General features: G+C 42.7%; 2 protein-coding genes across 8 annotated transcripts in view; one reads left to right on the top strand and one right to left on the bottom strand.

Annotated features, from left to right (window-relative positions):
- The window catches only part of ANKRD6 (ankyrin repeat domain 6), a 111,878-nt gene extending 108,741 nt beyond the window's left edge, over positions 1-3,137 (bottom strand). For 4 of the 7 annotated variants that reach the window (XM_075747692.1, XM_075747690.1, XM_075747699.1 and 1 more), the window contains exons 1-2: positions 2,984-3,106; positions 2,392-2,524 (exon numbers count right to left, since the gene is read on the bottom strand). The gene's annotated coding sequence lies outside the window, so the exon portion shown is untranslated. Of the gene's footprint in view, positions 1-2,391; positions 2,525-2,791; positions 2,872-2,983 lie in introns of those variants that run through there. The other 3 variants (XM_075747695.1, XM_075747696.1, XM_075747691.1) reach the window with 3 other exon arrangements.
- A 3,325-nt stretch (positions 3,138-6,462) lies between these two features.
- On the top strand, positions 6,463-25,231 carry RRAGD (Ras related GTP binding D). The gene is made up of 7 exons (XM_075747680.1): positions 6,463-6,741; positions 13,431-13,726; positions 14,150-14,349; positions 15,344-15,458; positions 21,207-21,349; positions 21,954-22,102; positions 24,056-25,231. Exons 1-7 carry the CDS (start codon positions 6,594-6,596, stop codon positions 24,205-24,207), a joined length of 1,203 nt encoding a protein of 400 aa, XP_075603795.1. The 5' UTR covers positions 6,463-6,593; the 3' UTR covers positions 24,208-25,231.
- Positions 25,232-26,215: the final 984 nt, after the last annotated feature.

Here is a 26,215-nt window from a genome sequence, read left to right as displayed (position 1 = left end):
AAACTATGTACAGAACAGATTTTTATAAACCTGTCAATAATACTCTACAGCATACGCACCATATTCCCTACCAATATATTCACCTTACGTGGCAATCTGTTGAAAAAACATCCAGAATAATTTCTGAGTAAAATAATAGCAAATACTCTTGCATACCATTGCTACCTTGTGGACCCTTTTGGAAGAGATTAGTTACTTCACTCGTGACTACTCCACTCCCTGATAGCAGGGGCTGCTGAAGAATAGTTTGTTGCAGTATATTGATAGGAGTTGTGAGAGAGAAAAGTGAAATCCTGAAATGCATGGAAGTCGGGTCCTCATAGCTGGACAGGAGGCAGGGGAGAAAATTATCCCCTTGCTATACTGTTACGGACTGGGCTCTTTCCAAAGCACAGCTACACTTTCTGGTTTTGGTTGGATCATTCTTGAAGAAGTCACATATTTTACTCCTTAATAAACAAAAGGAGTTAAAATTACTTATTTCAATGTTTTATTTTCCCAAAGCAATTATAATTCATTTATGTCTTTGACAAATATCTCCCTAGGCCAATCTTGCCAGTGAAATATGTTACCTCATTTGTGGTTTTAAATAAAATACTTCCTCTAGTGATGTGTTGCACTGATGTATCTCTAAGAAAAGATATGACAGTGAGTTCTCTGGAAGTTCATCCAAAGTCCTGACTGTTGAGGGAAAAAGAAGAATTGCAAATCTGAAACTAATGAAAATAAATAAATAAAAACATAGTTGTCAGCTGGTATTAATTTAAGACCTTAAAAGTGCTTTACAAACATTCATCATTACGCCACCCATCCAAACAGATAAATATTGTTAGTCTTATTATAAAAATTTAGAGAGTAGGGGGCAAGGTTTTTTCTTACATCACAAAATGACTCACTGGCAAAGTCAAGCAGAGGTGAAGCTGAAGATAAATGGAGAAATACAGCTTGAGGCTCAATCGCTTATTACCCTACAAGTACCTGATTTATTAAGAAATCATTCATCTAATCAAATGCAAGAACATTGCAAGTTCTGCACTGTCAGTGCAAACTCCAGAACGTGCCACCTGTGACAGAGCATGATGCTAAGCCTGGTGCTGCAACTATATTATATCAGCAAACACTAGAGCCTTATTTTTGGAGCCAGCTTCCCACAGTTTCTGTTCCCCAGAAAAGAAAAGAGCTCTGCAAAAAGCCTGAAGAAAAAAGCACCTGGATGATCAGGAGGTTGATAACTTTATTTTTACCCATCATTTACTGATCATTTCATTTCTAGTGGTCAAGGCCAGTTTCCTCCATGAGGCTGACAGCAGTGTCTGGGTAAATAGCAGGGGGAAGTGAAAACTTTCCCAACTGACTATGGTCACAAAGCCACTTCTGAATTTTATTACAGTTTCTTTTCAAACAAACAATGGGGAGAGAAGCAATGAGATTACTACTGTTACAGAATTCCCATCCACTCTCACAGACTAATAGGTCCTCACTGACACAAACAGGCATACATCATCTACATACCAGCCATCTAAATAAGGATTTCTATAGACCTTCAACACTCACTTAAATCTAAAGGCAGTGGATTTGTACATGAAGTGGATGTAACTAGTATTTTCTGCTCAGAAATCATTATGAAGTTCTGAATTAGTGTCATTAGGCTATGTCTCGTGGTCCGCAACGCAACTGAAGATCTTACATGTAATCATACCTCTCCAGAAACACTTTGTTTTTCAAGTATCTACAGAATGAAGATTACACAATACTTGGAACTTGAGCCTGCCAAAATAAGTTGTTATAAAACTAGCTGCACACCCAGACATATCACGTTGAAAGCAACAAAAAGAAGTAAATAACATTCTTCTCAGAATAAACCATATACTCAAACAGTCCTGCTAGAGGACCTGGACCATGGCTACGTAACGCTGCATAAGAATTTAGTCTTTTTCACATTTTTGCATCTTTGAAAAGAGACAGATTTACTCATCTGCCCAGTAGATTGCTCCTTTAACATTGGTAGGACATTTTAACTTTGCTTAAACAGCTAATGGAGGGAAGATCCCCCTGCCAGTAAGACACATTCTACCCCTCCCAGTTTCTTCCCTGTGAATGAAAGGTAGACAGTAGCAGACATGTCCTTTTGGTCATGTGTATTGTAGAAATATCAATCAGAAACCCAAATAATCACTTCACACATAATTATAAAAATACAAAGATATTGGTTATGCCTTTTAAAAAACCAGAGCGCTGTCTACAGCCCATGCTGTAACGCATACAACACCCCAGGGCATGATAAGCCCTTTATTAATGCTTGCAATGAAACGAACATTGCAGAACAAATATCCACCGTAGCCATGGATTTCTAAAATCAGAGAGCTCTACCAGCAGCGAGTGTATACTCACAAGGTGTTGAGTCCTCAAGGAAAACTGCTGTTTGCAGTAAACTAGTGGAAATATTTTCAGTGGAGTTTTCAGGTGATGTCAACAACAGGAAGGATGACTTTGAGCCAGATTTCCATTTCTCATCAGACGCGGCCTTAAAAGTTGGAACAAGAGCGTTAAGGCTCCTCGTTTATACCCCTAAACCTGCAATTAAACCCCTGCGTAGATCCAGGCTCCTGTATCTATGCGGCAGGCCGGGGAGTTCCTGTGTGCAGGAAGGGGGGGGGGGGGGTGTCACTCCCCGGACCCTACTCGGGGCCGTACCAAGGAAACACTTTAATTACGCGGGCACCGAGTAATGATTTTGCAGGGCCCGTACCGAGCCGCAGCCCCGCCACAGCCCTGCCACCTCCGCCACTACCTGGCCGCCCCCCGCCACAAGCGCTCCTCGCACCGCCCAGGCCCCCCCGCCGCCGGCCCCAGCCCGCCGCCGTCCGCCACGACGCGCTCTCCCCCCCCCCCCCGCCCCCGTCACCACAGCCACCCGTGACCCCGGCGGGTAGGTGCGGGTCTGCCCCCGGGGACCCACGCCTGCCAGCGGCGTCCAGCTCACCTACGCTCCCCCCCCCCGCGGCACAGGCTCCCCGCCGGGCGCGGAGCCGGGCACAGCCAGCCCGACCGTCTCCAACGGCGCCTCAGCCGCCGGGCTGGGCTGCCCCGGAGGTGCCGCCACCGTGCCCGCTGCGAGGGCGACACCCAGCGGCCGCGGCGGGCGGACGGGCGGGCAGCGCCCGGACAACTCGCCCCGCCAGCCCGGGCCGCCTCCTCCCCGGCGAGGGGCCGTGACAGGACGGGGTGACAGGACGGACCGCCCGGCCCGGCCCGCGACCCCGGAGCCCTCGCAAGCCATTCCCCACCGAGGAAATGGGGAAGGTCGCGCGCGCGGAGGCGTGGGGCCACGGTCCCCCTACCTGGCACCGGCGCGGGCAGCAGAGCCGAGGGCAGGCAGGGGAGCCAAGGCTTGATCACCTGCCTGGTCTTGAGCGGGGCCGGGGTTACCTGCCGCTGACCAGGGACGTTGGGCTCTGGCAAGTGCTCCTGGAGAGCTGGATGCTCTCCTGAACCGAAGCTCCTTTGCAACTTAATTGTGGAAGCTCATAATAATTTGCATAGGAGCAGAAGTGCTAGAAAACCAATTTTGGGGAGCAGAGTGAGCCAGCGGGCTTTGAAGGCTGGGCTGAAGGTCAAAGAGGGCTGACTTGAAAGCTCACTGTGCCCACTCACCACCTCACCCACCCCTCTAGCTATTACATCCCAGGGACCTTCGGTTCACTGGAATGATGTGGGCAATTACGTGTGTACATCGGTAATTCACAAACTGGTAGAGAGGCAAGTCAGACGGGACCATCTGTAGACACCAGTGCAGGAGAAAGGAGTTTGTGTGAGTAGGCTGAGTAAAACGATAAAAGTGGGATCTGAAGAAGGAGGAGAAAAAGAGAAAGCTAGCAGCTGCTCCCCATACAATGCTGGATCCTGCAGGCACATACATCGCTTTCAAAGGCTGTTCCTCTGGCTTGAAGGCATTCTCAGGGTGATGCCCTACATGAACTAAACATTGAAGTATCACAGGCGCTGTCTAGTTACGTGATGAATCTATTCTTTTGAATGTTTTTGCAGATCATTCTACTTAGGCATTTTTCACCAAACAATTACTATGGTATTCATCATTCTGTGGCAGTAGTCACACCCTAGGTTCACATCAAAACCCATGGTGCTCTGCAGGAAAGATTTACTGACTGAATTTTGTGTTCTGACGCCTCTCTGATCTCAGCAGACCTTTGTAGCTTTGTCAAAACGACAGCACTAGTCTGAAGTCTGGTGTCATTACTGAAATTAGAATGTAATTGCTAAAATACATAAAAAATACGTTGTGATTCCTCACACTGTAATTTTGTTTGCTTGTTTCCATATTCAGGATAGCCCTGCTTCATGGGAATTTTATTTTACTTGATATTGTGTAAAATTCTGATGTAGGAATGGAAGTATTTGTGTGAGTAACAGTTAAGCTATATGATAAATAAGTTCCATATATGTAAATGTTTGCAGGACTACTTTGGCTATGTTTTATCATTATGATTGAGAAATAAGACGTTAACACATTGCAGAAAAAGACTTTCTTGGCACTGATCTGCCACCAGCCTATTTAATGGGAGATTTCTCCCTTTAACAGAAGCAGGCTGAGACACTGTCACGATCCTGCAAACCTAGATACATACAGGCTCCTTTGATTGTGTGGACGTCAGTGGGACCATTCCCTGTGCTTAATTATTGTTAACCATTTTTAATCCAGACAGCAAATTTTGTATTCTTCTGGATTTTTTTTTTCTGTTGGAAAGAGAAATTCATGAGGGATTCCCTCAGTTGCCTGAAACAGAAAGTATGTCATGTCTATGAACTGCAGCTCCCCGCTGACAAAGTCCAGTCTCATCTAATATTGTACATGTCATATATCCAAAGACTCCACCCCGTATCTACCTGCTCTTACTACAAGTCCTGTGACTGAAGGCTGGGCACTGGATGTGCAACAGGTTTCAAAGTTAAATGACCTGGCAAAAGAAAAGGAGGAAAGAAAAAGTCCAGGTGCAGAAAGGACAGAGAACAACTTGCTGGCGAGGGGGAACAAGTCCCGAAGCTTATGTAGAGTTGACGACAGGTTATATTTCCGAGGGGCTGGCTGAAGTGCTAGGGGTTGGCAGGAAACCTATCTGGTGATGGGCCTGGAGTCTCCGTGGCTTTGAACCTGAAGCTGTGGTCAAACAGGAGGTCACTGACATCAGTGTTGTGGGAAGAGTTGCATCGTAACCAGCCCTGTCATTCCTGAGCTTGTACACCCCGATTTAGTCTTTTAGTATCTCCAAATGAGTCTCTCTCTCTCACTGGTGATGTTTCATAGCTCTTTGTGTAAAAGAAACCTAACACAGTCAGATTTCTGGGCAAGACCCACTTCCCCTAGCCAGTCTTGTAACCCAATAGCCTTTTCTGTGCAGATGTGGTCAGCCGGTGAGTGAGATCTGCCAGAGAATCGGGAACTTGGCTGCCAGTCACCACAGTGGGGAGCATGGGACTAACACACACCCTGCAGTGCTTAGACTGGTACAGGACAACCAGAGCAGCACTGCAAACTCTGGAGAAGGGGCCTGGCTGAGGGGCAGGTCTGTCTTCACGGTGCAGGTCTGGAGGAAGCAATGGCAGGCAGCTGAGCACACCTCAGTCTGCCAGGGGCCTCAAAATCCCATCCTCTTCCAAAGAGAGTTCACTACTATGGCTTTCTTTAGTCTAACGTTCTCATCCAGAGTATTATTTCTAAAATAATCTCTCACTCACACTGCAAATATGTTACTACCCACCATTACTGCTGGGCTTAACACTTTGGGCCCGGCCATACGAGGGCACGGTCAGCACGGAAGGAGCGCTGGGCAGGCCACGGGCAGTGCCGCTGGCACCATGTGGGCCCCGAGCAGGCACGGTGGATGTGGGAGCTGAGCAGCGCTGGGCAGACATGGGCCCTGCCCGAGTCCCACGGTCTCCGTGCAGGGTGAGGCTGCAAGACTTGACTGACTTCGGCCCCCCCCGGGAGGGCTACCTGTAATAAAAATGCCTGTAGAAATTGTGGTGTAGCAGACTGGCTCACCTGGCCGCCGTCGCCACTCTGCTCACCCACCCCGGCCCCCGCACGCCAGAGGCAGCGTCTCGCGTGTGCACCGGTCCCACGCGTGTCTCTAGGCCCGCGTAGGGCGCCACGGGACAGCGGGGCCGGGGCGGGAGGCAGCGGTGCCCAGCAGGCCTCGGAGCCCGCCTGCGAGCACCGCACCGCCCGGCTCCGCCTGCCAGCGGTGGGTGCCAGCGGTGGGTGCCAGCGGCGGAGCCGTGGCCTGGGCGACCGGCGGGCGCGGAGGCCCCGCCGGCCCATGACCGGCCGCGTCAGGTGACGCGGGTCACGCCGCCTCCCCCGCCCGCTCGCTCTGCGCCCCGCCGGCAGGCTGCGCCGCGCGCTCCGCCGAGCGCCGTGCGGGGGAGGGGAGCGGCGGCGGCGGGGAGCGGCGGCGGCGGCGGGGCACGGCGCCAGCGCGGCACCTCGGCCCCCCCGCGCCAGCGGCCAGGCGCGCCCCGAGGCCGCCCGCAGGCAGAGGGGCCCTCGGAGCCCCGCCGGGAGCGCGGCCGGCATGAGCCAGGTGCCGAGGAAGCTGCCGGAGGAGGAGGAGGGGGACGAGGAGGAGGAAGAGGAGGAGGAGATCGTGGGCTTGGCGGGCTACGCCGACGGGGCCGAGTCCTTCTCGGACGGGGACGCGGAAAGCGGCGGCGATGAGGCGTGTGAGTGCCACCCGCGGCGGCCGCAGCAGCATCGGCACCGGGGCCGGCGGGGAGCGGCGTCGCGGCCACCGTGGGGCTGCGGGGGCTGCTCCCGGAGAGCCGGGGGGGGGGGGGCAGGCACCGGCCTCGGAGGGGGTTGTGGGGGAGCGGCCACAAGGAGTGCGGGTGAGGGGTGAGGCGGGGCGGGGGGGCGAGGTGCGGGGCAGGGGCGGCCCCGTGTGCGCGGAGACGTGGGTGAGGCGGGGCAGGGGCCGAGGTGAGGTAGGGACGGTGGCGGGCGGGACGGGGCCACCCCCGGAGGAGTTGAGGTTTGGCAGCTGGGGGTCGGGCCTGGCTGCCAGCGGATGTGGGTCAGGGAGGAGGCAAGGCTCCCCGCGGGATTTGGGGCACGGCGAGGGTGAGCAGGGCACGAAGGGAGGCAGGGATACAGGGATAGCGGTGTGGGGGAGACGAGGCGTCCGGAGGGAGGGCAGGCCTCGCTGGGGACGGGGGTGGGTGGTAAGAGGCCAGGCTGAGCGGGGATGCTGCGGAGGTGACCGTGGCAGGGGACGAGGCGGGGACAGGGTGCTCGTTGGGCGCTACCCTGGGGTCAGAGAGCGGGGAACTCTCTCTCGGGCAGGAGCAGGGCAAGGGCTGACAGGTAGCAGGAAGGGCTGGGAAAGAGGGAGGAGGCGAAAGGAGTGCAGACAAAGTGGGGGTAATCTCCTTTCAGTATTTTCCATGTCTGGGGTGAGAGCTACTCGTGGCCGCAGCCTGGTGATGTGACTTGAGTGTGCCAAGGATGGGGGTGGGGAGGGTGTCAGGTTATAAAAGGCAGCGGCAACACACAGCTCTGTGTCCAGGGCTGCTCTGCAGCTGTGAATGTCAGTCCCCACAGTGGCAGGCTCCACTAAATGTCTGTTGCCCATGTGTCTGTGCGTATGGGGACCCACGTTTCTCGCTGCGTATCCGTGTCAGTATGGATGGTGATGCTAGGAAGGACAGGCTTACCCGGAAAAGCAGCCTCATTCAGTAAAAAGAGGCAATGCCAGCTCAGAGCCTGTTGCTTTCATTCAGAGCCTGAATTCATTCTTCTGAAATGTATTTCACAAAGGAGCTTGGAAATCTCTCAGTATCTCAAGGCGAAGAAAGAATTGCTTTTTTATAAGAGCATAACAAAAGGCCACATGTTTTAAAGCTACTTTGATTATTAGCACACAGAACCCTTCTGCTTAAAGGCCCAGCCCTACAGGCTGTCAGGGAGATATCACATTCGCAAATGCAATTTTGGGGAGAGAGGTAGGTCAGTGCTTTGAGTAGAAGCCTATATTTTGATGCAAAGAAAATATATTTTAGCATATTTCTTTTGTGCTAAACTAACTTAGCATTTTCTGTAGAGAAGTAATCCATATTCTGTCCTCAGAGGAATTTATTGGATATTTTTCAATAGGAACTTTGCTAGACTGCTAAAAATGTCAATTGCTTCTCCATAGTAACACCAGAATATTGTACTTAAAAGAAACAAACCTTTACATTTGAACAGTAGAAATCAGTCCATGTAGGGACCTCTTTTACACAGGTTTAAAACAAAGATCCATTTTAACAGTCTGGATCCTCTGGCTTTCTGTTTCATTCTTAATTCTCTGAAGAAAGAGGCATAGAGCATCTGTAATGGAGGAGGTTTGGGTCTGTGTTTTGTGTATTTAACACTGGGCTGCAGGGCAAGGGTCTTTCCTTTTCCCAGTTTTTGTCCTCTCTCTTTCTGGATCCGTACAGTAAGTAAGTAAGTAGTCCAAAATTCAGTGTCACAGCCTCCACTTTTCTACAAAGAGTGGAAAGGGCAATATAAGGAGAACAGCTTCAATGCATGGCTGTAGAAAGTGAAGGGAGAAGCCAGGCTTAAAAGTAAAAGCATAATTTGTGCTTGTAGGCATACAGGAGATTTCAAAACTTCATATTGGTCATCTCTCACTCCATACTGGTTTCTTGTCTCTAGCCTGAATGCTGAAACCAGGGCTCTTTTCCTCCTCTTAATCTTTTTACTTTACACATAGGGTCATATTCAGAGACCTTAAAGCACTTAGTTTACATAAAGTCTAGTCATATTTTTTAAATATGCAATTAAAAAGTATTTGGAAGCCGGGAAATCCTCTGCAGAGTGTCCAAGAAAGTAGCTTTCAGACATATCATTGCAGAGTGCTGCACTTGTGGCAGAGTGGAACCAGGTCTTCTGGTTCTGAGTCTTTTCTTTAGCCACAAAAATTTCCTTCCACTAGGCACTTCTGCAATGTTTATGAACCCACAGTAGCTGAACAGCTTTCTTGATTGCATATAAGCTTTTTCTGTTAACTCTTTCAGGCATCTGTTAGTATTGAAGATGTTTAGAGTATGTGTTTTGTAAGGCTGTTGTCTTGAGAGCACTCCAAAGTGCTGCAAATATCTCAGTCACAGTAGTATTAGAAATGCTACGAGATCAATGGGCTTGAAGGTACACGAATGGAGAGTTTGGGACTGCTAATTGTCCTTTACACAAATGAGGTTAAAGCTTAAAAATAACATGATTGCATTAGTGGGGGAAAAAAGAATTATTAGCTTTATTAGTTTAAAACTCAGAGGTTTGTTACTTTACAGATGGTAACATGAGCAAAATAATTTCTTTTGGCTTGATGTCACTTGAGCAGATGAACTGCAGTGCTTTATTTGGATGTTTGAAAACCAGTGAGATCTACAAATACATCTTCCAATGTGGCATCTCTGTCACATATGCCCGTGAAGCACTGATAGTCACCTGCTTTGACAATTAATTGCAATTGATGTGGAAATCAGGATGGTCTTCAAAAACTATTTTAGTTATCAATGAATATCTCTAATAGCGTGAAGGAGATATTAAAGTATTAATTGTGTACTGTGCATCCTGGTAAGGCAGGTCAGGACTACGACATGCAGTTCTCAACTCCTCAGTGCTGGGCTCTTCTGCATGTTATAACACACACAAATTGTACTCCATAAGCAAGGACACAACTGCAATTGTGAAATTTTGCGAGGTATTGAGTGCTTCTCTGTGGGGAGAGTGCTTTTGGGTTTGTTAAGTTTAATTTGTGAATACTGCAAAGGATATGGCCCCTAACCAGTGTGACTTCTGTTCTTTATGGCTGCTTGAAAGAGTTGAAAGATGAAGGACTGTTGATACGTGTTAGAAGCTGGCATTTTATAACATTTACTCTTTGCAAAAGTGAATGAAGCAGGAAATGTGTTGCATCTCGCAATAGGGAAAATCATCTTCCCCATTAGAGAATAGAGAAGAGTTTAGTGTTTCTCTTAGGCGTATTATGATCTCACTCAGTAACCTAGTCTGGGAAGTTGCAGTGATACATCTACTGGCATTTCTGTGGCAAATTAAAGGAGGAGTTGTCATGTACTCTGCAAAGGAATGTGGGCAGGCAGCACATCGTCCAATTCCTTTACATATAAGGTAATCTCTTAACTCTCTCTCAGAGGAAAGTGCTGTAGCAGCCTTGCTATCTAGTCAGGTTTGGATGATACTCATTTACATTTCCCTGTCTTTGAACTGGCAGGATCTCAAAAGCTAAATAACAGTCTTACTAGCAGAAGAGCTGGTGTTCATTCTTCTTATCAGTAACTGTGTTTGTACATGCAACTGTATTTTTTTTTTGTTTGTATGGCTTTAATACAAAGCAGTTTCTTTCTAGTAAGTGTTATAGCCCAGAAAAATCTAACAGTCTGGAATAATTTAATACAACAATGTAAAACCCCGAGTTATTTAAAATATTTTTAAATACATGTGAGTTTTTAGCCTATTCCTTAAAGAAAAAGGAGTTATGTAGGTAGCCTGTCTTCTGGTTGTCTCATCACGGGTCAGAACTTTGGAAACTGCTGTCCACTTTCAGCCAAATTTGACAGACAGACATCTCAAAGATGATTAAGGTCCCACACGTTTGATGAAAACTGGCATACAGAAGAGAGGAGACCCAAATGAAAGTGTCCTCAGAGGGACAGGTGAGCAGATACGGGTGTTCTCTGTGGCAGCAGCTGGCAAAGCAGTGTACATGTATACGTACTGGTGTACATAAGATCTAGCCAACTGGCGTGTGTTGAGCTCCACATCAGTCACAGCATGTCATATCTGTTATTTGGAGGATATGTCATAAGATATACAGGAGGAAGTTGGTGTTACTGTGGTGGGAAGAGGAAGGGGACACAAAGTACAAATCCGTAGCAAATTAGACTTCATAAGTTCTGTTGTGTACAGAGCAAATGGCAGTTTTTCAAATTTTTTGAAACATGCAATAAAGTCTCAACCAGAAGACTGTTCTTTATATACCTTTATGAAATATTTTATTCTGACTAGTTCTGGTAAAGCTTTGAGTAAATTATTTTCTCTTCTGATGGCCAAAATGTAAATTGCATGATGTATCCACATTAATGAAATTGCTATTATACGTTTGGCAGCTGTGGAAAAATTGTGCACTAAAGAAGAGAGTGGGGTGGAGGAAATGCCGTTAAATCCTGTACCTTTGGTTTGCTTTGTTGGCGAGACTGTACCCCCAAAACGTAATATTGTTACATCATCCTAGAGCAGATGTTTATTATTCTGCTATAGGTATGAAGTATTGTAGGCACATGTATCTTGCAGCCACAGGAGGGTACTATCACTGTTCAGGTTGACAAGAAGAGTAGAGCAGCATGTTGACTGCAGTTTATTACTTCCTAAATTTGTTGTCTGTGGATCAGCAGACCTTGGCCATTGCTGCATTAGGAGCATGAGATTCTTATGGAGTTACCTGTTGCTATTCTGCTTGAAGGAGTTTCATCTGTGCACTGGTCCTGCTTGGTAGTGTTTCATGTGTGATAATTGACAAGAACACAGTAAGTGGTAATACCTGTCAAGGCCTTTCAAATGTATTTAAAAGGGATAGGATCCCACTGATAATGAGTTTTCAACTCCGTGTCAGTCAGGCACTGTGATGACATGGCCCACACTGAGTGGCATAACCACTCACAAGCCAGTAGATGGTGCCAAGGGACGTTTGATGCTAACACCGCAAGACCTTCTGAAGTTGAGAAGCCCTAATCCTGGGTAACTGAAGCTCATGAGGCACAAACAGATGTGAATAAGGTTCTGTGCACTCCTGGCAGGCACATCCTGCTCTTGTGTTTCTGAAAGTTGTGAGTGAGGCTTGAGGAATACAAGAGGGTGGACGTGATCACCACCCCTGGGTGCAAAACATGCCCCAAGGCAAAGGATTCCTTCAAGCTTTCTATGTTTTTCAGCTCATAAGGCTATGTAGTAAATCGACAGGTTCAAATTGTTGTTGCTGAAGTTTCTTGGTTTGGATTTTCATACTTTTGGAGTAAAGTTGATGGCTTAAAGTATGCAGGGCATATGCAGGAAGGATGCCTATGAACAAATGTGTGCCAGTTTTCTGCAATTCAAAATCTATCCCAGTATAAAAAGACAAAGAAATACAATTATGTCATGCTCTGAATAATGTTGAATAGTCTGCAGTGGGTGGGAGAAGGTCTGCCTGATGGCTGGTGTGTTTAGCCTGTTGTCTGATCAGTATTTTAAATCTGACCACTGTGTGCTGTGAGCGTTACTCTGCAGATTTAGCATTGACAGTTCAGTTTTTTGCATTGCTTGTGTTTGATGCTGCAAACAGGATATCACAGAGGTATTTGAAAGATTTTTACATCTACGTGCAGTACCGTTTTCAGCTTGGACATTTCAAAGTTATAGCCCAGCTAAATGCAGCAATTGAGACAGTTGTAGCTATTTAATTAGAGATACCTGAAACTGAAGTTGGTGTGCTTACAGGTGTGGATAGCTATACATTCATGTCTTTACAGATATAACAGTATAGTTTACTCCTATGACTACCTTTATACTAATATAACTGCACCAGCACTAGAAAATGTTCTGGTTTAGTGGTACCAGTTTCAAACTGGGTTTCAAACTGGGGTAGGTAACACAATGAAATCACTGTGTTTCCAGGCCTTTATTTTGCAAATAGGCAAGGGATATGCTATAATCTTATTTATTGGATAACAAACTTTTACAGATTGTAACACAAATTGTTCAATAGCAGGTGAAATCCTTCCTACCTTAGAAAAGGACTCCTCATGAGCTCAGTACTGTGTTGTAAGTCCCAGCAGGAATTGTTTGCCTGCTGAGTTGTCCTCCTCCTGTACCTCCTGGGATGTGTGATTTTATCTATCTATCTATTTTAGAGGAAGGAAGCCCTCATGTAGCCTTGGGAAGATCACACAGATGTATCTAGCACAAACTTACTCCTTTCTTCCAGCAGTGTTATGTAGTTGACGAGGGTATTTGTTACTGGATTATATTATTTTAAAGTTGGGTTAGAATGTATGTGGGGTAGTGTTAATTAGAGTGAAATCAGGTATTTTAGGATGTCTGTGCATGATAACACATTTTTCACATACAAATCGAGCGACCAAACCTTCTGCAGTCTCTGTGTTACAGGCGAGAAGTAGGTTTTCTGATAGTATAGCCTAAGGGGCAAATAATTCAAGTTAAAATCCCTAATCTTAAAAATTGGTAACATTTGCATAAACTCAAGTAAAATATCATGAAAATAAATGTCAAATGCATGTTATCTGGCAGTTACTAATTATATTGCCATAGTATATATGTATATATACTTTTCTTCTTGTGTGATTTTATTCAGTTTTGGATTTCAATGATCCCTTCAGTACTGAAGTTAAGCCAAGAATCCTGCTCATGGGATTGAGAAGAAGTGGGAAGTCTTCCATTCAGAAAGTTGTCTTTCACAAAATGTCGCCAAATGAGACTCTCTTCTTGGAGAGCACAAACAAGATCTGCAGAGAGGATGTTTCCAACAGCTCCTTTGTCAACTTTCAGATATGGGATTTTCCTGGGCAAATTGACTTCTTTGACCCTACGTTTGACTATGAGATGATTTTCAGAGGCACTGGAGCACTGATATTTGTTATTGATTCTCAGGTAAAAAAAGGGGGGGGGGTTAAGCTACCTTTTTCTTTTCTTACTTTAGCAATAGACAGATGGGTTGAGAAGCACAGATTTTTTTTTTAAAGCAAATAAATAACTTACATCACAAACACACATTAAAAGAAAGTCATTAAAACTTGAAGAGCTGCTTGGTTATTTTTAATCTCTCTCTGCAGTATGTTCGAAAGTTAACTAATTTGCTTTAATATCTCAAGGTTCTTGCTCAGACTCCTAAGTGCTGACAGCATGAGATTGGTGCATATGCTAGATGTAGGCTCAGGCTTCTGCTTATAAGAAATTACAAAAAAATTAAGCTGTTGTTCAACTGTAGCATTATCTAAAAGTATGTACCATAAAATTTTATATATATTTTTAAGAACTTTCCTGCAGTTGTAGCTTTTCTTTTTACTTCATTAGGATGATTATATGGAAGCGTTAGCTCGGCTGCATCTTACTGTGACCAGAGCCTATAAAGTGAATCCAGATATCAACTTTGAAATCTTTATCCATAAAGTGGATGGTTTATCTGATGATCACAAAATTGAAACGCAAAGAGATATTCACCAGAGAGCAAATGATGACCTTGCAGATGCTGGATTGGAGAAGATTCACCTCAGGTGAGAAAAGTTGCTGTGCAGAGAATCCCAAAGAGGAGAGCAGCTTATTTGGCAAGTTAACCATTTTCTGTTCTCTTGAAGTAGCAGGCAACAAGCTATTGATATATGAAGGAAAAGGATAATCAGAGACATTGCTTTTGACCAAATGACTTTTTTGGGCCAAACAAAGTATCTTATTTCTGATTGCTGTCTTGGAGGGAAAGATGCAGAGGAGATGTGCTTTAAAACAGATTACAAATACACCAGAGTCCTACCAGTTTTTGCTGCAACTGCTGTCTTGAAATAAGTTGCTTGGACAGTGGCAGCAACCAGAGCTCCAGCCAGTAGAGTGTATATGGTACCTTACATCACTTTTGTCTTCTTTGAAACCTCTCTGCCTTGCAGTGCCCTCCCAATCACTAGTCCTCACTGCTGCAGCCTGCTTGGAGCCACTTGGGAAGACAGGTGCTGTATCTTTGCCTTATGTCTGCTGATAAAGCAGAGCATTGTAGCAAATAATGAAAAATAGTGGACTTCCGCAGACTGGGAACTAGAGGACATCAAGTTGTCGTGTCTGTCTTAGCACTTAAAGCCAAGTACAAATATATTAAAAACAGAGACCCGCTCCATGACCATGCCAGCTCTTTAGAGCTCTTAACAACTTGACTGCATCATTGAATTGATATATGGGTTCACAGCTTTCAAAAAGTAGATCACAACAGACGTATTCAGTAATACTCCTTTCCTGCAATTTGAAAAATATTTTCGTAAGAATACCAAGGTGGGAGTTGCATCATGAAGTTCTACATTGAGGTCTAGTGTGCAGTGTCTAGGGTTTTTTCATAGAGAAACAAAGTCCTATGCTTCAATAACATGTGAATTTTGATCACAAGGGGTAATTGCATAAGTGTAGGCACTTGCTGTTTGACAATATTTCATTTCACTCATATTATGAAAGGTACATCATGTTCACAGTATGTGGCTAAAAGGAAAATGTGGTAACGTTTTTTTCCAGCTTTTATCTGACAAGCATATATGATCATTCTATATTTGAAGCATTTAGCAAAGTGGTACAGAAACTGATTCCACAGCTCCCAACACTGGAAAACCTGCTTAACATCTTTATTTCAGTAAGTACTTGTTATATACTTTGTCTGTAGATCCGGCTATGTCCAACATGCATGTTGAGATACTCTGTTTGCTGCCTTCTGAGAGATTATGAGCAATGTGAACTCTCAGAGAAATTATCAAAACTTAGTTGAAATGCACCCACATGCAGCTTGGGTGCACCCTCATGCACCCTCACCTCTCTGTCTATTAAACAGTGTTGCTGAGCTGCTGAGATACTCACAGTATTTCCTGAATCATATAAAGTGGGTTAGCAGCCCTCACTTTTCTGCTCATACAGTAATCTGAATGTTACAAAGGTCTGTGCTGCATGCATTTAAGTAGTACTTAAAATTTGTGTAAATAAATTCTTAAAGGAACATCATCTAGTCTGACCTCTTACGTAGAGCTTCTTAGAATTAATTCTACTTAATGTGCAAAGTTTAACCTGCTTAAGAAGGTGTCCTCTTGTCTTGAAATTTTTAGAGGTAGAGTCCATCGCAGCTTTCACAGTTTCCATAGTTACTCCCAAGGCCAGTTAGAGAGCTTTGCATATCTAGTGGCTTATTAACCTCTGTGGAGGTAATTGCTTGCTCCACTGTTCCCATATGTGTGGTCCCTTCCTCTCCTTTGTATTGGTTCTGACACTCGCCTGTTCCATCATGGAGTCACTGTGATGCACACTAATGCATTGTTTTATTTAGTTAAAAGTGGGTCATGGAGGAGTCCAACATTCTTTTGTTTTGGCACAAGATAAAAGGTGGGAACGTGTGGCCATGAGCAAAGGGGAACACAGTGAGTTGGTTGTGAAAAGGGGGAACCCTCAGTTTTGGGGGTCATTAAGTCAGGTCATAGCAGCTCCTGAAACTGCACCCTTTCTCACAGTATTCTAATTTTGTACCTTGCATCTAGCATTGCTCTGTCAAGCTTCAAGTTCGAAGCAAGGCACTTAGTTGTGCCTTTTTGTGATTTTTAAGCAATGAAATTTTTTAATATCGTTCAACAGCCTGTAAGATAAAATTAGACTTCACAGTTTCTCAGTGTAGGGTGTGAAAATGGAGACAGAATAAAGTTGGATACGTTGCTGAAAGGGAGAGCTAGGATTAGAGGGAGGTCTTTCCAAAACTTATTCTCTTACTATTAAGCAATGAATGATGCTATTTCATAATGAATGGTTTGTTACAAAGATCTGTTTCTACCAAAATGGATTGACTGTATACCAGTTATCATCCAGTCTCAAACTCCACTTAGGACAGAAAGATAATGAAGGAGTCATGACAACAGTTCTGGAGCAATTGGATATTGAATATGCTACATGGTCTTAAAGAGAAAGCTGTCTGAACCGTAGTCCTCCTTGGAACAGAGTCACCCCAGTCACTCCTGTCGTGAGTCAGATCTCTGTACAGGCTCTCTTCACTGTTTGCAGTTGGTGAAGAATTTCTGCCAAAGCACCACATGAATCGAGCACGGGCTGCTTCCTGAATGACTGATGACAGTTGCTTGTGTGTCTGGAACACCCAGAAGGCAGCTCAAATAATATCTAGTCTGTTAGATGTAATTTGTAAGGAAGAACAACTCTTTCAAATGAATAGGAATTCAAAAAAAGCCAAAGAGGTATGCTATTTCCCCTATTCAGTAGGGGCAACAGTCTCAGACTGTTTCTTAGCTCCAAACAGAGCAAAATCCAGTTTGTTAATGACCTATAGCAAGGTGTATCCTCAGCATGCTTGCTGTCTGTTTTGTCAAGTATCTTCTATCTGTAGAAAGCAAATTCGAAATGACACTATTTGCAACCACAGGAAGACTAAACATCATCTTTCAGCATAGAATTACTTAGCGGGTGCCTCTTTACTTTAGCAACTTAGTGACAACAAATCTTGACATGGATTTTGGTCATGCTTTACCTCAGGAAGCCAGTGTGTTGGATATCAAAGTGTGGGTGTATTGGTGTTCTAGTTTGGGTTTTGCAGCAATATTCATGAGCATGTGCTTTCATTTATGCCATGAAGACTTCCAACATGAAAAGCTGATGATCACAAAAATAGACTCTGAAGTTCACGTCAGGTTTTTGCCTAACTTTATAGTGCCACAGTGTGTTAGCTTGTACGTTTGAGGAACCATCAGTGTGATAATACTGCTTCTACATTCTTTAATGTAACTGCTCATAAAGCATAAAATAACAGTTCATTTGGCATTCAAAATCCATGTACATCTTACCTGACTAACACTCTTATCAGCTTCATGTAGAAGGATGTTTGTTTTCTAATTACTGTCGCCTTACCAAGCAATCAAGTCATTTGACACGGGAATGTGGATTTTCATTTTAAGGTTGTTGGGGATTTGAGGAATGTTAAAAAGTATGGGTTAAAAATAAACAATGAGTTATCATGGCAAAAATAAAATTAAGTGCGGTTTTGTTTATTTGATGATATAAATTTCATCTGTAATTTCAAATGTAATATTTAAAATTAAAATTCATTCATGAAATCTGCTGTTTGCCACAAGACCTGTTTAAATAACCGTCCAGAATTCATTCCTAACTGTAAGTGACTGGTGATATCCTGTAAGTTCTTTTAAAAATTACTTTTTAGGGCCAAATTCTGTCTGCATACTTTAAGGAAGGAGGAAGCTAGGCCCACTTACCTAACTGAGGAATTGCAGTAATACTACTAGTTTTACTGAACCAATTCCATTTAAAGAATAGAAACTGCCTTCTACTTATCAAACCCACTATAGCTGGTTTGAATTTCAACTACTTCATGGTTTTTACCTATCGAAAATAAAATCTCATATATTCATTGCAGAAGATTTTTTGCAATGACTCTCTTGGTTCAGATCAGCCATGGAATACTCCTACATCAATTCAGAGTGCTTGAAAGAGCTTCTAGCGCGTGTTGCATCTTCTTTCCAGACTGTAGGGTTCTGTCAGAGATTACAATTGCTTATTCTGAGCCTGCTTTTATTGACATCAGTGACAGCATCTTAGTTGCACAAGGCAGCTGTTGGCCTTTGTTTCTCTAATAAGGAGCCCTCCTGCTCTAGTAACAGAAACAGTTGAATTCTTACTGTCATTTTCCCTGGCTGAGTGTTAATGGTATAATATCTTTTTGAATAGTATTTTTTATCCACTGTTTCCTGAATTTTTTAATGACTTGTAATTATTGTTTGTACTGGTATTTTTTTTTCCTTGAGCAATTTCCTCACAAACTGTCTGGCAAATCTGTTGCTTTTTCAGTTAAAGTTGTACTAAAAACACTGGCAAATGAGATCTGTGAAGTCACATGGGTACAGTTCAGTGGTGACTACTCCTGGCAGTCCATCCTACCCTTTTGCCAAGGTTTCTGTCACCGTATAAAGTTCAACAGAAGCAAATATGTGCCAGTTTCTCAGCAGGTCCTGCCACAGCGTACTAGTTTCAACTGAAAACATGCATGGTTTAAGTTAGGACAGCAAGCTCTGCCTTTACTAGCAGGTGTAACTGCTGGCATGGCAAACATCTCAGGATGAAAACTTTTTCAGCTGTCACTGCAAGTACAGGCAGGCTGCAGCAGCTGGAGTTCTGAGATGGAAAAATCACTTCTCATTGCTAAATGTTACTATATTGTCACTGGCATCTTAATAATTTAAGATACATCTGACCTGTACAGCTGAAATTATCACTATGTCCTTATGTAATACAAAATATTATAATCAACTCCTCATGAATGACACTGCAGGGCTCGAGTTCCAACTTCTTGTGTCTAAAATTACTTGTATTTCCAAATATGTATTTTGACAATGAATTACAGCTATATACTTACGTGATACTTACAGGTGAATCTTGTGATTAATCTTATTTGACAGCATCTGTTGAAATGTGTGACGTGCTGTCAGAATTACTATTTAAAAATTAAAATTACAGAACTATCACATGCGGCCAGAATAACCAAAATAAATACACATACCTTTTTGTTCTTAGTGCTCAAAGAATGTAGATTCATAGACCCAGGTAGGCTGAAAGGGACCTTTAGAAGTCAGCTCCTGCTCAGAGTCAGGCCAGTTAGAGCAGGTTGCTCATGGCTGAGTCCAGTCCAGCTTTGTGTATCTCCAGGGATGGAAACTGCAACCTCTCAGGTCGGCGTGCTCCCAGTGCTTCACCATCCTCACGTTAAATCTTTTTTCCTTGTATCAAGTCAGAATTCCAGCTTATGCCTGTTGTCCTTCAACACTGTAGCTCTGAGTTTGGCTCTGTCTTCTGTGCATCCTTATATTAGGTATTTGTAGATAGCGACAAGCCTTCTCTTCCTCTGAGACTCTTCTTGTACATTGTGTGCTTCAGCCCACGTACCTAAGGTATCCACAGTGTGTACTTTGTTTTGAATATTTTTTTAATTAATGAATTACTGAAATGTACCACTCATGGAGTCTTTTCCATAATGAAATGCAAGAATTTCACCTCTGTACTCTGTAATTGTTGACAGATGTTTCCAGCCTTAGTTGTGTGTGTGATGGTGGAAGAATTAAGCCTCTTTAAGAAGAAAATGCCCAAAATATTGCTGGCCATTGTTCAAAAGCATACCTGGGTTTAAATTTTTCTACCCATTTCATGAAATTTGGAGTGGGAGGGTCACTTTAGTCTCTTAACTATGTGTTAAATAGTTGACTTGGGAAAGAAGAAGAAAAAGGAAAAGTTCTGTAACTACAAAGGAAGCTGAAGTTGTTAGGAGTTTTCAGAGTGTTTTTTGGTAGTTACAAAACTGCTGTGGCAGCAGTCCCAAACCATATTAAAAAGGGACACCCATATATGGAGAAAATTTGGTTGGATAGGGGAAAGTTGCTTCTCTTCCTGTATAGGTGGATTCTGAAGCATATTTTATAGCTTGAGCTTTAGCAGTACTGGGAAATTGCACTTTGTGTTCATACTGGGACAGCTGCCCGGGTGCAATCCCTTGATATCAGCAAGCAAAGCTACTGTTTTCAGTTAAATGGTACACGTTTTTTCCTCTTTTTTGCAGGAAGCAGAGGCTTATGGCAGTTACACTTGTCTACGCAAAGAGTATGAGCTAGCATTCCTGGCTAGCCTCTGAGAGCTGCAAATATGATACATCTCCAGTATGGAGGGAGTCTTAATCAGCTTGGCAGGATGACAGGAATGTGGCTGTCATCACATTAGCAAGCTTTAGCATTATAAACATGGCTTTATAAACAATGCTACATGAAAACTGAAAGAGCACCCTCAAAATACTGGTCTTTCTCCTGTGATCCTAAAAGATGTTCTAAGGAACCAAACAATGAAACAGCTACAGACCCAGATGAGACAATTTCTCCATTTCCTTGAGAAATTCTTTGTCCATCAACTTTTTCTTTTCCTTGCTTCTGTCTTCTTACTGTCCAGCTAGAATAACTTTAAATTACAGCTCTCTTTTTATGTCCATTGTTACAGTCAAACACCCAAAAGTTTGATCTTGGAACATTTGTTTTCCCCTGCATTTTCCACTGAAAATAAATGTAATCTCTCCAGATGTTTTCCAGAGAGGGGAAGTCTGGGAGTGTAATTTGGCGTTATGTCTGCTCAGAGGCAGAAACTGTTGGAAGGTCGGTGAGCATCATGGTTTGCTACAACTACAACAATGCTTACGTACAATTCTTTCAAAATGAGCTTGATTGCACTTTAACTTCCACTTCTTCAGCCTAGCTTTTTGCGTAACAAGCAAGTAGGGGAACAAAAAAGCTTGGTATTAATTTGAAGACGTGTTTTCCATTTTATTTTTCTTTTTTCTTTTGTTAAATAGAATTCTGGGATTGAGAAGGCATTTTTATTTGATGTAGTCAGTAAGATCTATATTGCAACGGACAGTACTCCAGTGGATATGCAAACTTATGAGCTCTGCTGTGATATGATAGATGTTGTGATTGACATTTCTTGTATATATGGGTAAGTAAATTGTTAATGTTTTTCATAAAACTGTGTACCTAGAATCTGAGTGGCCTCAAAATCAGAATGATGTGGGTATAAACAGTAATGAGAATGTATAATTTGCCAGAGTAATTTGTCAGGATGGGGGGAAGGAGGAAACAGCAGGCCTCTGAGGTACAGATCCCCTGCCAGCAACGAGCACTGCTCCCCGCCCAGCCTCTTTTGTGAACACCTTCCTCTTTCTATGCTAATAATTTTATTTGGAGGAAGGAGTGGGAAGTAACTAACCTAAAATAAAAGGAAACATTATCTTTTTTGTTCCCCAGGAACAAATTCAACAGAAGGATGCCTCCCATTAAAAAAAAAAAAAAAAAAGTGGGGCCATATTTAGTTTTGTTTACTTTAATAGCTAGTGGCCTCTGCTGGCCTCAGAGAGCTGCTTCACTTGTACTTCAGTTCTCTGTTTGTCCTCTTTTCCCTACACGACCTTTGTGGGTTTTGGGGGTTTTTGTTTCAGTTTCCTTTCCTTATACATTAGCAACTGGAGATCTTCTGCGGTAGCATGTACATCTCCTTGCAATTTATGTTTTAAATGTATGTTTGTTTGAATATTGTCCTTTAGGCTTAAAGACGATGGCACTGGAACTCCTTATGACAAAGAATCAATGGCAATCATAAAATTGAACAATACAACTGTCCTTTATTTAAAAGAGGTGACAAAATTCCTTGCTCTTGTTTGTTTTGTCAGAGAAGAAAGCTTTGAGAGAAAAGGTATTTTTTCCCTTTTCTAGTATTGCATTACTTTTCCCTTATATTAGCGAGTTAACGAATAACTGTGGTTGTCATTAGCTGATAACAGTCTTTAGCTGTATCACAAATATTAAAGGTAAGTACAGCTTGGTAGAGCTTACATAACATGTTTAAAGGCATGAGGTATTTGTGCTGGCATTAAGATAAGATGAAATCATAAATGTATTTGACAACTTTCTGATATGAAAGCATATGAAAGTTTACATCCAGTACAGTAAAGCTTCCATCTGCAACAGTAGAATGTGTCAGTTTATCTTGGCTAACATTGACTCGTACCTGTTGGCGCCAGCATACGCATTTGGAACAGCTTGCGTGCCATAACCAAGGAAAAATTACTGAAACTGCCTGATAGAAAAAAATATGTTCTTGCTTTCCTCATCTCTGAAAGGAGGCTTTTAAAAAGCTGGATATTTGGGAACTAGATGGCTTTCATATTTTGCAGTTAAAGTCCATAAAATTTCTTGGTTATCTCTCTGACCCTGGTCAAGGTCAATACTGAAAGCTTAGTTCATGATCATTCTGCTTGCTGGCATGATTTTCACCAAGTTACTGGTCTTAGTGAAATGCCCTGAGACCAGAACTGAGCAGTGGAAGAATGACCCATCATCTGGGCTCGTGTCCCCATCTTGTGATATTACTTCACTATTGTTGGTGTGTTTGTGGATGCAGTACTCATACCATGTCTGCTGGGCTGTTCGACGGGCTGTTTAGCTTTTATTTTATAGAACTTCAACTGGTTGAATTTCTCTTTAATACCCATACTGCCTTTATTATCTATGAATGTTAGAAGTGGTCACTTTCTTTTTTTGCTGTAAGTGTAAGATGTGTTACTTTGACATACCTACTAAGAACAGTTTCAGAAAACACACCATGTTGAATAAACACCCATTAGGGTTTGTCCACAACTGTGTCAGGTTGTTGTGTCTACATAGTTTGTTCGGGACACTTAGTGCTGTAGCCTCTACTCTTTAACAGTACAGTTCTGGTATTATAATGCAGATTAGCTTTTGCTACCTGGTGACTTCCACATAATATTTTGTCTGAACTCTAGGGAGAGGGAAAACAATTCCTGGAAAAAAATCAAAGTGTAACATGGTGGATTCAAGCCACTTAAAATGTGTACCATCTTCTGTTAGGGAAATTGAAGTAGAAAACACTGCAGTATTTGAGTTAAGAAAGCTTATGGCATTAACCTTGAATGAGGTTAGTAAGCTCAGTACCAAAATTCTAAAATTGTACTGCAGTATTACACAATTGTAGCACCCAGTAAGTCTTCGATTGACTACCAGTATGGCTTTACAGCTTTTCTATGGGATCACATTCAGCCCACTCACATGGTAATATTATCTGCCTGTTATGTACATATGTAATCTAACAGCATGTCTATTGTGTTATTTTTCAATTAAAATGTAAGATGAAATATAGCTGGCTGTTATTTGGTAATATTTCTATCAAATATCCATTTCAAAGCTTATGAATTTTCAAAAAAATGGAAACTTTTTTAATTACCAGATGCTACTTATTTTTATCACAGTTATTCTGTAAAGCAAATTTACAAAATGACACCATATTTCATGAAATATATTAATTTTTCATGTAGTATATTGAGCACTTCTCCAAAGCTCTTTATTTTAAAGCTTTGTTATCTGCCAATGAACTTCTATTTGTTTTCTCTTAAGACTGATAAGTATATTTAATATTGGACATAGTATGAAACTGTAATGCTCACTGAATTATTTGTATTTATCAAATGTGCTTTTGCTTAGTACAGAAAAAAATGCCTGGAAAATTCACTGATTGTGACCTCCAGAGAGACAGTGTGGTATTTCACTAAATGTAGAATATAAGCAATTTTTCATTACCTAATTTGTATAAATGTCTTTATTAATATGGAAAACATTTCTGTTTCTGTAGGATTAATAGACTACAATTTCCATTGTTTTCGAAAAGCCATACAAGAAGTATTTGAAGTAAGAATGAAAGTAGTAAGATCTCGAAAACATCAAAGCCTCATGCAAAAAAATAAAAGACCCACTCCCAATGGGACACCAAGAATGCCACTGTAACTGAGGTTTTCTGGCACTGTGGCAAGCAAAGTTGTCGTGAAGTTGATGTGACTTCTGCATCTCATTGCACTGAGTGAAGAAGAAAACAAATGGGACTGATGTATTATATGAATTTTCCCTGAACGTTCAGAAAGCACTGTTTAAATATTTTTATCCAATCGGTTCTTTTCATATAGTGAGCACTTTGAGCAAAATGTTGTATATATAAGCATTGAGGTGAACACTTGTAAGAATTTTCTTAATATATGCTGTAAACCTTTTTCATGCCATATTAAGAAAAAAACAGCTGTGACAGAAATACTGGGTACATAATTTGCACTTTTTTCATGTTTTCCTTGTGGAGTTGGACTTTGATAAACTTAGTTTTTATGGTGATTTTGATGCATGGTGTCAGGTAAAATGTATGATGTAGTTTATTTACCTGCTACAATCAAATTGGTTAGTAAACAATTAAGAAAACTTGGTATAATGCCTTTTAAAATTTGTGACAGCTAATACCTAACATTCATACAGATCTAATTTCGTATATTTTTCAATTTGTAAACTGAAGAATAATTTTCAAGTATTGCAGCAATAAGCATCTTACCAGGGATCATAACTGGTAGGTAAATATTAGCTTTTATAAAACAGGCTTTTGGCCAAATTTCACCCGGAGTTCTCCATAACACTGGTCATGCCCTCTGTTGGGTCTGTTTTTATTATTTACCTCAGCATATACCACTAAAATACCTTTCTATAAAGATAATTGTTTTGTAAAATGGCTCTACGTTTCACTGGTATTTTTATAAGGCTTCAGAGGAGGGTGTTGTATCTGAAAGGTTGAATTTACATTGCTAAGTTTGGTTTGAGAGCCTGCACATCTACAGCTGGCACAGTGAATAATCTGTATGTATTTCCACCCTGTCATTCTGATGTACTGATAGGAAGTCTTAAAGATGCGAGCACTGGGTTCTGATTCCCTCTTACAGGTGTACGTCTGTGATTGAAATCAAGAAGAGACCATTAAAATGAGGACTGGACAATCTACCTGCTGTAGTAATCAGCATATGTCACTACTTTTTATTTTAGTATTGAACACAGGCAGACTTGCCACAGGATCAACCAGGACAGCAGAGCACTCTCAAACCTAAAAAGAAGTAAAACTTACTTTCTGAGTTCTGTATTCCCTGGTTTTGTTTAATTAATGATACAAAATTATCAGAAGAGCAACTCTTTTTTTCCCCAGTCCCACTACAAACCAATTGCATGCACGGTCCAGCAGTGTTTTCAGCAGCTCTTGGGAGTGGGAAGAGCTTGATTTGAACGGGGGGCAGCATGCCGTACACCAGAAGCAGGTAAGGGGAGCTGTACCTCACTCATTTGTAACTAATCTGCCCCTAGCTGAGAGAGCTCTGGAGACAGAAGGGAAGATGGAATTGGAAAGTGTTCTCTTAGCCGCGGTAAGGTGGAATGCTGCATGTCTGTCGGGGTGTTAAGAGGCCCCAGTGTTTGCTGGCTTCTTGTTGAACAAGGAGGGGTGTAACCTGTGGTAAGCCAGTCTCAATTCAGTTGTGGGTCAAATGGAAATGCAGAGTTTCTGTGCTATATATTGACACATCTTGAGGCTCTAGTACTATACCAGATACATGAGCTGGGAGAGCCAGTTAGCATGAATGCAAAGGCTCTCTGTGCAAACATCTCCCAAAACAGCAGACCAGTAGTTTCCAAGCATTTTACTGCTGCCTCATGCATGTGACTTTTACCTTTTTGAAACAGACTGTCTCTTTTCACATGAGTTTGTTGAATATATGCAGAGTTCTTAGAAAAAGGTGCTAGTCAATAGATGGAGCTCAGCCCCGTCAAGGCTAACGTGGTAAGTAATGCAGTTCTAGGTGGTCGGGAAGGTGAGGAGCCTTGACCATAGCCAAAAGTACTGGCCCTGCTGCCAGTGTGAAGGATAATGACAGTAGCTGTAATCAAAGCAGAACGCTTCAGAAATGCAGAGCTCAAATTCCTTTCGCTGCTGTCA

This window comes from Balearica regulorum, chromosome 3 (assembly GCF_011004875.1).
Source record: "Balearica regulorum gibbericeps isolate bBalReg1 chromosome 3, bBalReg1.pri, whole genome shotgun sequence".
Lineage (NCBI taxonomy): Eukaryota > Metazoa > Chordata > Aves > Gruiformes > Gruidae > Balearica > Balearica regulorum.
The sequence above is the reverse complement of the archived record's forward strand: the minus strand, read 5'-3'. Positions and strand labels throughout refer to the sequence as shown.

Coding starts and splice junctions, on each gene's coding strand:
- RRAGD (XM_075747680.1), top strand. CDS start 6,594: ATGAGCCAGGTGCCGAGGAAGCTGCCGGAGGAGGAGGAGGGGGACGAG. Junction 21,350..21,953: donor GACATTTCTTGTATATATGG/GTAAGTAAATTG, acceptor ATTGTCCTTTAG/GCTTAAAGACGATGGCACTG. Junction 22,103..24,055: donor AGAAAGCTTTGAGAGAAAAG/GTATTTTTTCCC, acceptor CTGTTTCTGTAG/GATTAATAGACTACAATTTC.